This window comes from Giardia intestinalis, chromosome 2, assembly GCF_000002435.2.
Source record: "Giardia intestinalis strain WB C6 chromosome 2, whole genome shotgun sequence".
Taxonomy (NCBI): Eukaryota; Fornicata; order Diplomonadida; family Hexamitidae; genus Giardia; species Giardia duodenalis.
In genome coordinates, this window is record NC_051857.1 from 1,168,049 (window position 1) to 1,185,443 (window position 17,395).

General features: G+C 52.9%; 5 protein-coding genes and 2 pseudogenes across 5 annotated transcripts; 2 read left to right on the forward strand and 5 right to left on the reverse strand.

Moving 5' to 3' along the window:
* Position 1: 1 nt before the first annotated feature.
* On the reverse strand, positions 2-2,167 carry GL50803_0017412 (uncharacterized protein; the record flags this gene model as incomplete). Its single annotated transcript, XM_001708620.2, has 1 exon — positions 2-2,167. One exon carries the CDS (start codon positions 2,165-2,167, stop codon positions 2-4), a length of 2,166 nt encoding a protein of 721 aa, XP_001708672.2.
* A 171-nt stretch (positions 2,168-2,338) lies between these two features.
* GL50803_0015501 (Cell division control protein CDC50) lies at positions 2,339-3,448 on the forward strand (the record flags this gene model as incomplete). The annotated part of the gene is made up of 1 exon (XM_001708619.1): positions 2,339-3,448. One exon carries the CDS (start codon positions 2,339-2,341, stop codon positions 3,446-3,448), a length of 1,110 nt encoding a protein of 369 aa, XP_001708671.1.
* A 29-nt stretch (positions 3,449-3,477) lies between these two features.
* On the reverse strand, positions 3,478-5,172 carry GL50803_0017411 (TCP-1 chaperonin subunit gamma; the record flags this gene model as incomplete). Its single annotated transcript, XM_001708617.1, has 1 exon — positions 3,478-5,172. One exon carries the CDS (start codon positions 5,170-5,172, stop codon positions 3,478-3,480), a length of 1,695 nt encoding a protein of 564 aa, XP_001708669.1.
* Positions 5,173-5,334: 162 nt separating this feature from the next.
* GL50803_0061389 (Kinase, NEK) lies at positions 5,335-6,545 on the reverse strand (annotated as a pseudogene; the record flags this gene model as incomplete).
* Positions 6,546-7,017: 472 nt separating this feature from the next.
* Positions 7,018-8,229, reverse strand: GL50803_00137729 (VSP; the record flags this gene model as incomplete). The annotated part of the gene is made up of 1 exon (XM_001708614.1): positions 7,018-8,229. One exon carries the CDS (start codon positions 8,227-8,229, stop codon positions 7,018-7,020), a length of 1,212 nt encoding a protein of 403 aa, XP_001708666.1.
* Positions 8,230-9,016: 787 nt separating this feature from the next.
* On the forward strand, positions 9,017-10,982 carry GL50803_00137728 (Kinase, NEK; annotated as a pseudogene; the record flags this gene model as incomplete).
* Positions 10,983-13,975: 2,993 nt separating this feature from the next.
* On the reverse strand, positions 13,976-17,371 carry GL50803_0017408 (uncharacterized protein; the record flags this gene model as incomplete). The annotated part of the gene is made up of 1 exon (XM_038045926.1): positions 13,976-17,371. One exon carries the CDS (start codon positions 17,369-17,371, stop codon positions 13,976-13,978), a length of 3,396 nt encoding a protein of 1,131 aa, XP_037901749.1.
* Between the last annotated feature and the right edge of the window lie 24 nt (positions 17,372-17,395).

Here is a 17,395-nt window from a genome sequence, read left to right on the forward strand (position 1 = left end):
GCTAATACCGATACTCTCCAGAACCCACCGAAGCCATCAGATCTCTCATCTGGTTCTTTGTAAGTCTCTCACTCGCACGGGAAACTGCCAAGGGACTTGCTGTGATGGACATGGCCGGAACCGATGGCGATCGCGGGTGACTGCGGTGGGAGGCGGAAGTATCCTGTGGCTGCGCATGAATAGAGAAGCTCACAGAGCGATCAATCAGCCCTCTGTTCTCCATTGCTGTCGCTATATCTCTATCCGCGCGATCCATTACATATGTACTGCTAGGTGGAGGCGCACAGGATCGATCAAACCCTCCATATCCATAGCCATTTCCTCTGCTAGAGCTTCCAGACAGCCTATTTGCCTCGCGTGCTGCATCCTCTATTTGATTGCTAATTGCATCTTCCATAACTGCACGGTTTTCTAGGAGCTGGATTCTTCGTCGGGCTCGCTCTGCCCGCTCATTCCGCTCCCGTTCAAGTGCTGCCTCAGTTTCCCTCAAAATACGGAGCTTCTCCTCAGCTTCTTTCCGTGTATTCTGCGACTCTATAGCAAGCTGGTCGACTACCCGTCTCGTGCTCTCTATTTCTGCTTCCTTGCAGCGTATATTTCCTTGCAGCCTTTGCATATCACGTTCAAGCTGCATATTTCGACGCTCTCGCTCGTCCATGGACTCTGTCATGATTACAATGCGAGACTTTAGATTGGCCACCTCGTTTATCCGCTGCTCCAGCTCTCCCTCGCATTGCTTCAGGGAGCTAAGTAAACTATTGAATTCTCTGCACTTAGTATCATGAACGACCTTTAGATCTGTGAGGTTGTCATAGAGGTCCGACACTCTTCTGTTGAGGCCCTCAATGTCTCCTTCCATTAAGTTTTTGTCCGCTTGAAGGGATGCCACTTGACCTTGTAGTGCTGTGCACTCGCTGCTCTTGCGCATCATGCCGTCCTTTATTTCTCCGTTGATTTTCTGCAACTCGCAGCAGGTGTCGGAAAGGGTGCGCAGGTCTGTCCTCAGCTCTTTGATTATTTCAGCCATTGTTTTCTTGCCAGTTGCTGAGAGAAATGCCCACTTATTACGTATCTGCTTCGACGGAGGCCCGGCCCCGCTTATGGACTTGACGAAATTGCACTCCAGATAAATAGCAGACTTAAGAGCGAGAAGAGTGATGGCATCCTGGCTTCGCATGCTGTTGTACGTTGTGTTATCGATTAGACTAGCTATCTCGGCTATATCATCGGGGCGCAACTTGTTGACAGAACTATTGATATTGTCATTGTCGCTTGAAATTTTGTGTCCATACCCTCTTCTGCTTTTCGTCAGCTCCAGAAGTCTACCAACAAAAACAGCTGCCTTACATATGCTGCGCAACTTCGAGACAGCCTTTGGCGTGCCCTCAAGGATTCGTCGCATACGAAGAGTCTCGTCCAAGAGTAGCTCAAAATGACCAGTGGTGAAGTCCTTTTGCCGTCGTAGCTCAGCTACCACTCTGTCCAGCTGGAGCACTTTCTTCGCAAGCTCTTTTGTTGCTGTCAGCGACTGGTTCGCTATTTGCTCATTAAGCAGAACGGCCCTGCTCAGCATCTCATTCTCCTTACGCACAACAGTGAGCTGTGTATCTAAGCCTGACGCTAGCTGCTCTGCTTTCTCTGTGCGGTCCTGAAGCACCTTAGTGTTCTCAGTAGCAGCATCAACGCGCCGCTGAAGGTCACTCGACAGCTGCATCTGACCGGAAAGTTGCTGCTGGAGATCAGCAGCTTGCTTATTCGCGGAAAAAAGCGCGGCTCTGAGAGTTTGTATCTCTTTCTCCTGCTCCTCAGCACGAGTGAGCGAAGCCATGTGCTCTGCACGCAAGATATTTGCATGTTCCAGCAATCTCTTAACCTCCATGTCCTTCTCCTGTACTTCCCTTTCCAAAACAACCTTGCGTGCAGAGGTTCGTGAGAGTGCATTTTCTAGTGCATCCACCCGTGCAGACTCCTTTAGCTGCTGCATTCGCAGGTTTTCCAAGTCTATCTCCTTCTGCACCGCTGCCGCTTTGACTTCATTCAGGAGCACACGCTGTTGCTCGAGGGCCAGTATTGATTCCTTATCGATCAGCTCCTGGCGCAGCTCCATGTGTTCTGTGTCAGCTCTCGACGAGCCTTGAACCTGCGTCATATGGAGCGATGTGTCCATGGGTACCATGCGAGACGTGCGCATTTAGAAGGAAGGCAAAAGTTAGCAGACTTTATTAAAAGTTGTCTATGTGCTCAATAAAATATTAGCTCACGGCTACGGAGGGATTGTTGAAAAACTTCGCAGCCCTTAGCAGTATACCAAAGCTTTATTAAATTGTTCGTTGAGCAGATGCCTCTTCTGTCTGTCAATAGTTGGTTTGGAACCAAGTCTCCCTTCTTCACTCAGAATATGCGGCACTGCGTGCCTAACCCAGGGGTTATCCTCATAATGTCGCTTTTGTTTACCGGATCAATAATTTTCCTAATAATCAGCGCGATAGCTTTTTCGTTCAATTCTGCACAAGCATATGGGATAGCACACTACTCTACACCTTCATCTGGAGCATCTTCTCAAACAGAGCCAGTGACTGTTACTCTCGAACGATTTAATGTGGAAAAGCCCCTTTACGTATACTACCATCTACAAGACTTCCATCAGAACGTTCGGTTCTATGTCTCTAGCTTTAGTAGGAAGCAGCTCCAATCAGACAGCTTTAAAGCCGCTGGTCTGAACAAGGACTGCAATAAAGGGGGGACGGTAGTAGATGAGCCATGCGGCCTTATTTATCAATCCTTATTCAACGATACCTTGGCTAGTACCACAACAAACGAAGTAACCTTTTATATCACCAGCACAGACACCTCCGCAAATCCGTCTCAACCTATAAAGGTTCAGTTGCCTATTAATACAACGGGGATTGCCTGGAAGGAGGACATCAAGAGCACTAGAATGTATGGAAAGGCATTCCAAGCTCTTCCAAATAGTGAAGCTGTTGCAGTATGGATGCGAACAGCACCCCTAAGTACATTTGACAAGCTTTACGGACGGTTCACTGCAGAGCAACTCAAGGCCCTCGTCACAGACTCTTACACAGCGGAAACCATATATGATGCTTCGAAGGCTGGCGGTGTAACCGTGGAGTTTTCGGTGACAAATAACTTTCCATACGGGAAGAAGTCCATTGTGCTGCAGCAAATGACCGTTTTCGGAGGATACTATGAAACAAGGAACTTAGCAATCTTATCTATAATCTTAGGGTGTGTCATGTTTATCTGCGGACTTACTCTTCTCATCATCTTCCTCGAACGCGGACCGCGGAGTGCCAAGTATAAGACAGTCTTAGAACAGTATCCTATAGTTACCAATAGCAGCATTCTCCTGTCTGAGCTCGAAAGGATGGGGGACGAGAAGGTCCGCAGAACCATACGCCAGGTAAAGGCCGAAATGGGACTCAAGTGACTCTAGAGGTAAACAAAACGCAGTGTGGTTCACACGCTTTTTCCATCGCAACTGAAGATGTCATCAACGCGCAGGATCATACAAGCATTTTCTATAGCGGCCTTGAGGACCTGCAGCTTTGTGCTCAGTGGGTCCCAGATGCCCTGCTCCTTGCAGTTGACGAGGAGCCCTGTGACCCCATCGACACCCAGCTGACAGTTCGGGTCACTGGTGTGGGCAGCCTTGAGCTCGGTGATGGTCCTTATTATATTCCCACCGCAGTTCTGCAGCAGCGTCCGTGGGATCACCTCCAGGGATTTGGCGACTGCCTTAATGACAAGCTGAGGCTTTCCGACAAGGGTGTCTGCATACTGAGAGAGTGCCGTCGACAAGTGAGCCTCAAAACAGCCTCCGCCAATGACCAGGCGCGGGTCAAGGATAATATTCCTGCACACGTGCATGGCGTCCTGAATGTTCCGCTCTATCTCCAGCAGGGTGCTCTTGGAGGCGCCTCGAAGCACAATGGTACAGGCACTGGCCTTACCCCCAGATTGGTGGATGAAGGAAAAGAACTCGTCACCGATCTTCTGGAGCTCATAGAGGCCTGCGTATGTCCCCACATCACTTTCTTGAAGCTCCTCCACGCGACTGACAATGGTGGCACCGGAAACTGCCGCAAGGCGCACGTTGTCTGTCTTCCTGACGCGCCTGAGGACTGTCACGCCGTGCTGGACAAACATATGAGTCGCCTGATCCGCCACACCCTTCTCGGTGATGACCAGGTCGGGCTTGAAGCTGAGGATCTTCTCCACGTGGGTCCTAATGTAGTCTTCTTCGACCTTGAGTATGTCTCCTAGATCAGACTTCCCTTGGAACAGCTCTACGTTCATCATTGATTGGGCCTTCTTGTACTCTAGAGGGCAATCCAGAAGAAGTATGCGGGGATTCTTGATGTACTTCCTCATATCGGGGTGAATGACATCCTTATTAAGCACTACGCCATCGATGACGCAGCAGTCCTCCACAGTCGCACCAGGGATCTTCTCTATGCGGCAAAACCTCTTAATATCAATGTCAACTGAAGCACCAAGCTCTGCTTCATCCCCTTTTGAACGCGCATCCTTAGTGACACCCACTAGACCCTTGCGCACCTCCGCTCCACGTCCTCTAGCGACTATGCTGACCGCCTCGAGCGCAAGGTTGCACATGAGATCCATCCATCTACTGACAAACTTCGTGGATAGCGAGTTCTTTAAAACTGTCATAATAGGGCCTGCCGCCTCAGACTTCAGACCCAGGATCTCTATGCCCTTTATATTTATTTCAAATGAAGATCTTTCTGCCTCACTCAAAAGAAAGTCCAAGGCTTTCTGGTATCCCTGCGTAATGAGAATAGGATGTATCCCACACTTGAGAAGGGGCTCTGCCATGGCGATCACCTCCCCTGCCAGGATGACAACGCTTGTGGTGCCGTCTCCGACTTGCTCCTCCTGGGCCCGTGAAACCTCCAGCATGGCCTTGGCTGCGGGGTGTGCCACGTCGAGCTCGCGCAGGATGGCGTTCCCGTCGTTTGTCATGACCACGCTCCCCATTGAGTCCAGGATCATCTTGAGCATGGAGCGTGGGCCCATCGTTGTCCTGATGACGTCTGCGACTGTCTTACTTGCCTTGATGTTGTTCATGCGGGCCATTTCTCGGCGCTCGCTCTCGGTGCCTTGGCTCAGGACATAGACTTGGGGCTGCATTTTTTATTAAGGCAGTTTTTTGCCACTCTGTTTACTCTGCTCAGGCAGGCTGACGCAATAGTGCACTGGTATTCATGTTATGGGGATCTCACATAGACGGGAACGAGAGCCCTCTGCTGTCCTTCTTCTTGGGCCCGGCATATGAGGATGTGAGTCTGCTCATTAAAAAATAGAAACAATATTGCTGTAGTTTTGTCTCTTGGCGATGTCGAGGACCGTGGTACCAGGTGGAAAGCATCGATCTTTGCAGGTAGTTCTCATATCCCTCTCCCTTTCCATAAGTAGCTTGGCACACTCTGTTTTGTAATGATACACTGCCTTCATAAGAATGGTCTAGCCAGTGGTACTCTGGATGCCAGCTTTTTTGTCCATCAATAGCTTAACACATTCTGAGTGATTATTATGCGCTGCATACATGAGCGCAGTTTGGCCATGTCAATTTTTCATGCCACCTTCGTGCTTTATTAGCAATGTAACCACTTCTGTGTGCCCATGCACCGCTGCTAACATCAACGCTGTCTCTTCGTATCCATTCCATCCACTTATGTCAAAATACTTCGCTGTCTTTCCCTTTCGGATAGAAATAAAACGATTCACAGCCTCCATATCCCGCATTCTACAGCCTGCATGAGCCTGGTGACGCCTTTATTATCTGTCGGATCAAGGAGCTCCACAATATCTGTGTGCTTCACTAACAAAGCAAGCATCATCGTGGTTTTACCATTGCTATTCACCCCATATTTACCAGACAAATACTCCAATGCAGTGCTCTTGGAAGCAGCGCTTGTGAGCAGAGTATATGAGAAATCCTGTATAGCTGACTCCTAAAATCCTTTCTAGAGTCATTTATCTCTCCTGATTTGAGGCTAAGGCTGTTCTCAAGAGGCTCGATCTCCGATTAGCATTGTCTAGAGCAGCCTCTAGTGCCGTGACTCAAGCCCGTAGTCTTCCTTTTAGAACACCAGATTCTTGAAGCAGCCTACCAAGCTCCCTGGCTGTTGGTCTTTGAGTGGGGTCTAGAACAAGCGCTTTCTTGAGGATACTCCTTATGAGGTCGTCTTCAACTGCACTCAGGCTGAGCCTTTGCCCATCAACGAAGACATTCCTCGGGTGCTGCTCCCAGGAGATTAGGCATTTGAAAGTGAAGAGCTCATAGGCGGTAGCACCGAAGACCCGACGTCGAACGTAGGGCCGGTCTCGTCCCTGAGGTGGATCTCGGGAGCCATGTATGCTTGGTTCCCAAAATGGCACTCCCATTGTGCAGGACATCCTTGCAGAGCCCGAAGTCCGCAAGAGCTGAGCCTGCCATTTCTGCTGACATCGACTTTGTCGGGGTCGTGAAGGTAGGTAAGGATGATGGCGATCTGCTCCATGATGGAGAGCACTGTATCGGTAGGGTTACCGGTTCTTGCTCAATCGGCAATCACATCTTGAGGCACCGATCTCAGCGGTCCATGATGATGAAGATGGAGTGAGCGTCTCTGAGCACCCGGTAGTGCCTAATGACATCTAGGTGTGAGCGTCTGGAAATGGTGGCCAGCGCGACCCAGTGGCCTCCGTGAGCTTCCCACTCTGAGTCTTGGATAGCCACCTATCACATGGACAGTACCAAAGCTGCCCACATCAAGCACCCCTCCTCGCATCGATGCAGCTCGTCGGCGGGCACAGGATATCGAGTGCACCGTCCCCAGCCATGACGGTGTCAACGGCGCTGTGCAGAGCACGCTCGGGGGCAGGGAAGCGGCCACCCCTGCTCCCGGTTGCTGGCTGGCTGGCGAAGTACATAAGGCGCACCCGCTTGTCGGCAGCTGCACCACTAGTGACGCGTTTACTACCTAAGTACATCTACGCCTTGCCCCTGCAGATGAACCACCAGCAGAGGAAGCCCACGAGGCCCCCGACGACAACGATGACAGCGACGGAGATCCCCGCGATGGCGCCGGTAGAAAGGCCGCTCTTGTTCGTGCTACCGCCATCTTTCATGAGGTAGCAGAGAACGGGGCCTTGATTATTAGATGGGGGAGCGCAGCTCGCGCAGTTAGCGACGCCCTGAATGTTATTGCTTGTCTCTGTACACAGCTTGCATGCTTTACTGGCGTCCAAGTAACGGCCAGGTGGACAGGCGCTGCACTTATTGGGCTGATTAGCTTCGGTGCATGTCGCACAAGTGGAGTCGCATAATGGACACATGTTCGAGACAGCTGTCAAGCCATTCGCACACGTTTGGCATTTTCCATCCCCAGTGGGCGTTGTGCAGATGCTCTTCCCGGGGAGCCTCGTCGTCTGGTAGCACCCGCCCTCCTGGATGAAGTATCCGGCGGCGCAGACCGTGCAGGCACCGTTAGCGGCAGTGGTGCAGAACCGAGTCCTGGCCGCATTGCTTGTGCAGACGCCATTGAGCGGCACGTTGTTCCCCTTGCACTTCGAGCAGTACTTGGTACCTCCAATTGTTAGGCCGCACGTCTCGCACTCCGGGCCCTCCACGCATTGCTCCACGCACGTGCCGTCTGTAGGATTGCTCTCGTCGGCGTACCTCAGCATCTTCCCGGCGGGACAGGCCGTGCACTTGGAAGCGCCGGCCCCGCTGCACTCCGCACAGGAGGGGTCGCAGGGCGCGCACGTTTGTCCGGATAGATACGTTCCGACAGGGCAGGCATCTAAGCATGCCTTCTTCGTCGGGGTCAGATGCTTTCCTGGTTCACATTCTTCGCAAGTCTGCTTGTCCGGGGAGCACGTCTGGCAGTTCACGATCGGGCAGTCGGCCTGCGGCGTGCACTGCGTCCCGTCGTCGTTGGGGTCGAAGCCAGGGCTACACGTCTCGCACCTTGTGTTGTCGCCAGAGACGCACTGGGCGCAGTTCTGGACTCCGCAGTCGGACGCGGGGTTCTTGGTGCACTTCTTCGTGGTGGGGTTGAGGGTGTAGCCTGAGCCGCACGTCTTGCACTGCTGGGGGTTGCTTTCCTCGCAGACATCACAGCCCTCGACCTCGCACGGCGCGGTCTTTTCGTTGTGCTTTGCCAGCACGGTTGCACAAACTAGGAGAAATCCTACCAACATTAGCCGGAGTTCGTATGCCACTGCTCTTCTGTCAGGCCGGTGCGTTGCCGCGAGCACTGAGAGACAGCCGCTCTTGCTCTCTTGATCGGTTGGACTGGAGAGGGATAAGATAATAGCACACCCACCGGAGGCCGGCTGATGGCACGGTTCCCCCTGGCTTCGATAGGAACAGGACCAGTGAGGAGTAGACTCAGACCGTGCCTCTCTTGTGGAATGATTGATTGGGGTGCACTCTTGTACATTGCTGTCACTGTATCACTGGGCCCACCTGCAGGTGCGCTCAGAGGCCTCACGGGTAAGCTGCGCCCACTTCTCGACCGTCCGGAGACGATGGCTGGTTGTGGATAACATACTAAAAGCTCCTCTCCATCGATGCATCCAGAGCTCAGTGTCGTCCCGGTCGGCATACTCTGTCGGGGCACTCCGCGTCGGCCTCCAGGGTTCGGCCTGCTCAGGGCCATACGAGCCGCTAATGTGCCCTCCTTGGCCTGCCATCAGCAGCTCGCACTAGGCGCCTTACTCAGGCAGTAGCCAAGGCCACTCCAAAGGGTGGCTCCGGATTGCAGTTAAAATCAGCGGCGGCTGTTGACTCCACTCCCTATCCCAGCTGCCGCAGAGGGTGTCCTGGGAGACGCTAGTAACAGTGCAGTTAGCGGCTTTGCAGGGCCGATGGGCGTTTGGGGAGCGTGCTCAGAAGGGGCCTTCAGTGTTATCTACTCTCTCAGGGGATGCCCCCACCTCATTGTGAAGGAGATCCGGCTCGACGGTCTGGGTCAGCACGGTGTGGATGCTAAAGCGTGGGCTGACCGCTCTTTTTATCCTCTTTCACCCGGGGGTCCTCAAGTACCATCAAGTGATTGAAGACGAGGGCCTTATCTATGTCGTCACGGACCGGCACAGCAGGACTCTTGACAACTTCCTCACCGAGCACAAGCGAAGGAAGATCCCCGTGTCTGCCGGCGTGATCCTCTCCGTCATGAAGCAGGTCGCCGCCGCCCTCGCCTACCTTCACAGCGTCAGTGGGGCAAACACTAAAGGCCTCGTCCACTGTGACCTCAGGCCTGCCAGCATTCTTATCAGCGCAGACGGAGAGCGCTTCATCATCGCCGACTTCGGCCTCTGCAAGGACGCCCTGTGGAGTGAGAGCACTCTCATAGGAATAATGGCGTACATGGCCCCCGAGGCGCTCCTCCGTAATGAGGCCAGCCCCGCCTCCGACGTATGGAGCCTCGGGGTCATCATTTATGAACTAGTAACTCTGAGGAGACCGGACTTCTTGGGGGGCAAGGAGCCGGCAGAGGTCTTCGTCGACGGGTGGAGGCCGGACCTGAGCGGTGTCGCTGATGGCTTCATAAAGAGTGTTCTGGAGAGGATATTCGTGCTGGAGCCAGAGAGGAGGCCGACGGCCAGGGAGCTGCACGAGACGTTCGCTACATTCGACATCCCAGTTGGTGAGCTGAGGGCTCAATACGCGGTGCTGAAGTACGAATGCGGCTCCTTGGAGGCTGCGCTGAATGGCGCTAACGCCAGGATCGCGCTGCTGGAAGAGGATGTTAAGACTAAATCCACTAAGATCGACGCACTCGAAGACCAAGGTAAGGAACATCTAGCCATGATTAAGGCACTGGAGAGTAGGCTTGCACAGTTCAGTGACAGGATGAACACGGCTGACCCTCAGTCCAGCCTCCTTTTGCTGCCCAGGCTGATGCGTGCCGCGCATACGAACGGCATGGAGACCGTCCGGATGCTGCTTGAAGAAAGACTCGGTGTTGGTCAGCGCGACGCACAGGGGCACGTTGATCCCGTCGAGTTGTTTGTTGGGGAGGAGAGGGGCCTCCAGGACAAGAACGGCTGGACTACCTGATGATCGCCACAGAGGAGGGCTATGCAAGAACTGCCTCCCTTCTGGTCCCATATGAGAAGGACTGGATCGACAGCGAAGGCAAGACGGCCTTGGTGATTGCGGCAGAGGCAGGACATGAAACTGTGGTGGAGGCCATCGACCCAACCGATGAGAACGGCGTCACGGCGCTCATGCGGGCTGTTAATAGAAATGATGTGGGGGCTGTAAAAGCACTCTTACCCATCCAGAGGGGGAGGAAAACATACAAAGAGGTCACAATAAGCGGATGGTACATGGGCAAAGGAACAGCTCTGATGGTGGCTGCGGCAAGTGGACACGCAGAACTAGTAGAACTGCTAGCAGAGCACGAAAAGGGGAGAAAGTAGGCGGTTGGGCCGCTCCCGTATTCGCGGCACTGTGCAATCGTTCCAATGACCCCCTGGTGGACTATATTGGGCACGTTGAGCTTTTGATGGAGTATGAGAGCAGTATCTCAGGGTGGACGGAGCTCATGTATGCAGCAGCACGAGGGCACGAAGGAATCGTAGAGCTGCTCAAGCAGGAGACTGGCATAAGGAACAACGAGCATCAGACTGCCCTCATGTGGGCAGCACGCAATGATCATCCAGAGTGCGTCAGGCTCCTACTGAAGGACGAAGGCGGCATGCAAACGACCAAGGGCTGGACCGCTCTTATAAACGCAGCATATAGCAACGCCGTGGAATGTGCAAGACTTCTTAAGGAAAACGAGAAGGAGCTGAAGACAATTTCTAGCTGCCATGATCACTCGCCCGGTACCACTGTCCTCAGTATCGCTAAGAAGAAGGATCGCAAAGAGATAGTAGGCATCCTCCCAAACGAGATCTGCTCTTCTTTATCGAGGTCGGCTTGCCAGCTCCTGTCCGAGTAAACCCGTCCAGGATCCGAAGCTTAGATGCCGCCCACTCTGGAGAAGAGCCTTGTGCATCCCGCCTGGAAGCCGTTGGGTGCTCCACTATGCATTCCGGAGCGTCTCTCCTCTCTGACTGGCTTGGGTCAACCATCGTCTGACATCTAGTGAGCACCCGCTGTCTCGGGCCTTGCGTCAGTCGTGGCGATCCAGTCTCGAGAGCAGTTAACTCTGGCCATGTACTCTGGAGTAGCTTTGTGGCCCTGGTGCTCTACGACGAGGATCGCACGCCACGACCCCGGGTGTCGACTCCCGTTCCTCGGGGTGCCTCTTCATCTTCTCGTGGAGGGCACCATCTGTTCCATTATCAAGGATGCGCTCCCCGTGTGCCTCTATCCTGGAGTCATAGTACGCATTCGTGGATGCCGATGGAGTACTCTTATACGTTGTGTCGGGGGAGAGGCCCACCCCTCTGCTCATGGATCGCAGTGCGCTCTTGCAGGTGGTCCGTCACCCAGCACGAGACCGTGTCGACGCTCACCCTGTGCAGTGCGTCTGGCTCAGTGACCTGTGGGCTGGTCCATCTGCACTGCACAACACACTTGGGGGGAATGATTCGGTCTGTCGAGGCGTCGTCCAAAGCATCACGAGCGATCAAGACCGGTTCGCCGTTAGGCCGTCTTTCTCTACACCGGCACCCGTCTACTCGAGGGTGTCAGGTACTGCCAGCTGCTGTAGTAGACACCCAGCAGGTGGCCCAGACCACTACTCCTCGGTGCGGACAGGATCAGTCCGCCTCTGCCAACCAGACACCCCAGGAGCCCCATCTCTTGTCGAGGGACTCACATAGGCCACGTGTGGGTCCATCTCGACCAGCGGGGCGAGTGATTAGTGCCATCACTGGCTTCAGGTTCTCTGCTGCCTTGAGGGGTCCTTCGAGACCAGCCAGGAAGAAGGCCTCCTGCTCCTCTGTGCTCCTACACCCAGTGCTGACCGTCGAGCCATGCTGCTTCCCAGGCCTGTCGCCTCTGTGACTATCCTCGCCGCGTCACTGTTGTCGGCATGGGCACTGAGTGGGGTATCTCCTCAGCTCCCGATGAGCAGGTTCTGTCCCGCGCAGTGTGAAGGCATACTCAGGGCCCCGAGGGACCGAATCCAGGGGTGCAGCGTGTCGCAGCTGAAGGAAGGCCTCGACGCAGCTCCTCGGGACTACCTTGTGGAGCGAATCATGATCGTCCATTGATTGTGGTCGCCCTGTCTCATTCTTGAGGAAGGACCAGGCGGAACCGTACAGAGCACGCATCCCATCCTATGGATCGCGCTGAGGATCTCGTTGAAGGCCTGCACCCGGATGGACTCGCCAGCGCAGACCCGGGGACTTCGAGCCCCGTGGACTGGCCGTCCGTGCTCTCCGATGGCTGAGGGGCTCGTGTCCCTCAGGGGCCAGGCCGTCCTGATCCGGCCCCTCTGGATAGCAAGGTTCTGGTCGTCGGTGGCGCTGTCAGGGTGCAGCTCCCCCTCGAGGCGAGGCAGAGGCTGCAGGCCGGGCAGTGGGGTGGTGACTGTTGCTCCTCTGCTTCCCCGCTGTGTGGGGAGGCACGTCTCCTCGGCTCTCGACTGGAGCTCTGCGGGGTGTTAGGTACCCTCCCCTGAGCACGTTCGCACGACGGGCGCTGAGGGGGATTTCCTTCTCTATCCCCGCTGCCCCACTCAGCAGCGCCCTGCATCCGGTGTCTGTGCTGCATGCGTCTGGACGGCCTCACCGCGGAGGGTTTTCGCGCAGGACAGGCACGTGCTCTTCCGTTCCTACTAGTTCAACGTTCGCCTGGTGCCACTACAGCGTAGGGCGCCCCTCTCCATCAGGTTCCTAAGATCCTCGTTCTCGCTGTGATACCTGATCTCTCCCCCGTGAGGGGTGGGGTCCACGGTGCACTGGTGTGTGTCCGGGACGATGCCCCCTCATGGAGCTCTGCAGGTTCCAGGACCCTCTGGGGACAGCCAGCAACTGGGACCCCTGCTGTGAGCTAGGTTGAACTAGCTCCACCGGGCCACGAGCAGCTTCATGGCACTCTGGTGTTGCTGGTCTCTCAACCGCACATGCTTGGCCTGTCCTAGCAGATAGTGGGGTCGTGCCTGAGTACTTTCGAGGAGTCTGGGAAGCGCTCCGGTCCGATGCTTTCTATCCAGAGCATCGCGACGGGCAACGGTGAGGGCCCGCGTGGGACACCGCACTTGGGCACCAAGGCTCGGTGTGCGTGAGCTGGCACCGTCTGTCGGTCGAAAAGCTGCAGAAGGAGCAGCAAGAGGAGCCCAAAGCGGGAGAGGGTTCTCCAGACGTGCTGCTCGAGACCCTTTAGAAGTCGAAAGAGACATGGCAGGAGACGCAGAAGTGGTCGAGTGGCTCTTCGTGCTGTGGATCGCGTAGGAGGTCCCCGAGGGCGCAGTCTCTTAGTGAACCTGGCGTTCTTGAGCCAGTTCATGTAGTCAGCGAGTGACCCCTTCAGGGCTAGGTGGTCTCCTAGAGAAACGGTCATTGAGGGCCTGCCACCATGCGCCGCTCTCCATGATAGGGAGATTCAGCGGAGAGAGGTGTGGGGCCCCTTACTCATTCTATCGGATGCTTTCCAGACTCCATTCTTCGAGCCCCTGAGAACCTTCCTCGGCAGCTCGCTCGTGGGAGCGGTTGCCGGTCTGCTGCTTGCTGAGGGCTGGGCGTCGGGGCTATCAGCTTTCCGTTTGGGCTTCTTCTCCCGCCGGAACTGGATGGCACTAGATTCCTGGACCCTAGGTTCGAATGTCGAACAGATGAGTGAGAGAAGACCTGCCTGGTGTGGCGACTCGCACGGAATTTGCTCGGACAGATTGTCTAGAGGTTCCCCAATGGAGTTAAATATCTCATAGATTGATGATTTTAGAGACAACAAAGGTGGCAAATTTCAGAGATGAGTGGATTACGCCGGGTGGTTTACTCAAGCTGCAGCTACCAAGATTCTAGTTAAAGCTCCTACCTTAAGTTACGTGGTAGTTTGCATCCAAATGAGCCTAGCAACCCGAATGGCGTCGCGTGTCGACCTTAGTGGGGCATTGAGTAACGAACCTAAATGATTTGCAACCTCGAAGCGCTTGGATTCTAAAAACGAATAGGCCACAGGATCTGCACCAACACCGTATCGAAGCCGGCCAATTGCTGCTACAATCAATGCGCAGCAGTGGACTATTTTTGTGTTTGCCTCCTTGAGTAGCCTCATGGATTTCTCTAGAAGCACTAGGATGCCCTCTTGATCTAGCTGGCGGGATGTGACCCGTTGCTCTAGGATTGCTCCGCAAAGAGTGCTAGTAGGCAGATCCTCGAGGAGCTCATTTAAAGAGATAGCTTCAGATATAGTTTGATAGGCGTACGTGGTGTTCGTCTCTTGGAGCATCAGTATAGCAGCGTAAAAGGCGGATCTATCTATACACTTTAAAGCTTTCAAGACCGAGGACAGAAAGGAGTGAAGTAAGCCTATGTCCTGCGAGGCTTGTAGCACAAAGTGCGTTAGTGCGGAGACGATACAAGGCCCATGTGCTCCCAGAGAGGTTATTGTCCCGAGTAGTCTATTCACGGCATTTATAAATATAGGCATTTCCTCTGGCGAGCACCATTTGAGAGAGTTCATTGCAATAAGCGTACAGTACTGTGCATCGAAGTCAGTGGTAGCTAACTGTGCACAAATCTTGATGTACTCAGTACGATTGTGGTGAGATAGATATTGTGCAATAAATAAGGCATCTGGAAGTTTATACTTTAAGCCCTTTTCTATAAGTGCGCAGGCCTCTGGGTGAGAATCAAAGGCGTATAAATGCAGACGTATTGATAAGTGGAGGCAGTACGCTATTACTTGTGCTTGTAAATAACTATCTACGGACTTCTCAAGTCTATTGATTCCCTCCGCTAGACTAGCCACTGCTCCCCCAGCTGACGCTCCATCGATGACTTCTCTAACAAGTGTCTGGAAGTATTCATTATTTAACAGATCCTCAACTAAATCTAAAACTGGCTTATTTTGTGTCAGTATGGATGTGATGAGCAGGCCTTCAAAATCTTTGATGATGCTTGCTCTAATATTCTGTCCGTTAAGAGTTGATAAGGCAAAAGGAAGAGGCAAACCCTCATTCAATTGTATCGTCCTTAGAATGTGTAGATCAACACTGGCCATTATCGAGCAAAGACGATGCCTGACTGTATCTGGTGTTCCAGCCGTATAATTAACTAGACCAAATAATAGAGACGCCTTCAAACCAGCCATGACTTCCTCTGGCACATGTGATTGGCAAAATGATATTATGTGCTCCCAACTAGGATGGGTAACAGGAAGGTCCAGCCCCACAGAGCTAAGAGCGTAATAGTATCGCAGTATGCAAAGCAGATCATCAAGGGCCTCCGGTGCTAGAGACGATACAGTATCTATGTACATTTGTATGGTTTCTAGAAGCTGAGAGGATAGGAGAGGATCGCTGATTAGGTGACAGTTGCTGAACGATATGGCAAGGACGTGTGTTCTCAGTCCAAATCTGACCCAGTGCTTCTTGGTTGCTTCGCTAAAGAGCATCATAAACTTACATGTTTGCAGAGCGTGTCCCTCTGCGAGTACCATGCATTCGTTGAGAATTTCAATAAAGAGAGACCCCTCAATTACATCGCCAGCGGCAAGGTGTTCTACTAACAAGTTGAAAAATGTCGTTGAAAAGGCTTCCTTCCCCTGGTCAAGCCTACAGTATGTGCATAAGAGCTTGCAGTTGCTAGAAAAGATCTTCATGTTCTCGGTAGACCCCATAGAGATCTCCCGCTTTATTGTATCTTCCAGGTGCGCAGAAAACGTGCTTGCAACTTCTGTGTCGTAGTGAGAGAGCATTAGCAGAAGAGACTCCTTGGCGGGACGGTCTGCCGAAGGAAACTGATCATAAATGAGCTCATTTGTAATTTGATAGAAGAGGTCATCTGCGTATCCAGCAGGAGTCAGGCTGACGGCAAGCTTGTTGGTAAATAAGTCAGTGAGCAATTGGCTGAACGTGGCGCTCTCCTGCAGCTTATTGAGTTGTTCAGCACTAAGGTGCATGTTGGAGAACTCAGGTAAGCGCATTCGTGAATGAATGACATTATACGTCTTTTCTGCAAGTAGCGTAAACATAGCTTGGAGAGATGGCAGGTTGTGCCCAAGTGCTTCGGGAAGTGTTTCTCGAAAGAGCTTTTCAAAGAAGTTAGAGAGGCTAAGGAAAACTGCACTTAATGACACTGATGGTTTGGCATCCTTGTTAGCAGAGTTGAGAATGGCGGTAAGAACCGCAGGTACGGCACTGATGCTGGAGTGTACTCTAGCGTCGGCAGTAAGAGAAGCTTCAAGTGTCAAAAAGAGCTGTCTACGCTCCTCTTCAGTGTCTGTCTCCAGAACACGCTCTGCGATCATCTGATACAAGCGCTCAGAGCCACTGGGATGAATTAGTGCTGAAAGTAGGGCCGCACGTAGTTCATCGGCTGTTAAATTGTCATCTGGATCTGGCGAATACTCTAGTGGAATGTACTCAATGAGAAACTCAAAGACATTTTCATCTGCATCATCGTGAAGCTGAGACAAGGTCTCTTCACTGATAGAGAAACTGTAGTGGTGGAGTGATAGCCCGCATACCTCGTTCAGAGTGGGGCAGAGACACTCGTTGATGAGTAAAATAGCGAAGTGCAAGTACTCAATGAGTGTTCGCAGAATGGCAACAAGCTTTGCTACTAGGAAGATTATCGCCCCGCTTCGTTCTCCACGAAAAGCTAAGGTCAGCGTTTTCAGTAATTCAGTGCCTGCCTTATAGCCATCGACAAGATCTACTACCGTTTTAGACGTGCCACTCGATCTGGAAGATGATAGCTCTCCTCTCGTTTCCAGCCAATCAAGGAGCAGGGTGCATATGTTCTTCTTAGCCAAAACTTTTGAGTACGTGATGCGTGGACTAAGCTTGAGAAGTTTGTTCATGTATCTCCGCATAAGAGATACTTCAGCAAAAGACTGGTCGCTCAAAAAAGCCTCACGAGCTAGAGGAAGAAGATGCTCTGCCACAGCTCCTGCTTCTAAGAGTGACGAGCACCGAGATATACTAAACTCTGCTAGGGCTGTCTGGATTTCTGCATCCAGCAAGGGCTTACTTTTGGAAATTGCTAGACTGACCAGTTCGACAATACGGCATGACTGTGCATCCTTATAGTTCTTCCCAGTGTTCTCTGCGATCTTAATGAAGGCAAGAAGGCATTCTTTTGTGGCGAACGATACCTGCGAACGAATGTCATCCAGCGCCTCCTCGGATGAGATGAGGTTTGTGTAGCTTGTGATCAACCGCTTGAGATCTTCATCGATATCAGGAGGGACAGCAGAGCCCCTAGCAGTCATTGGAATTTAACGATTTTTATGGGC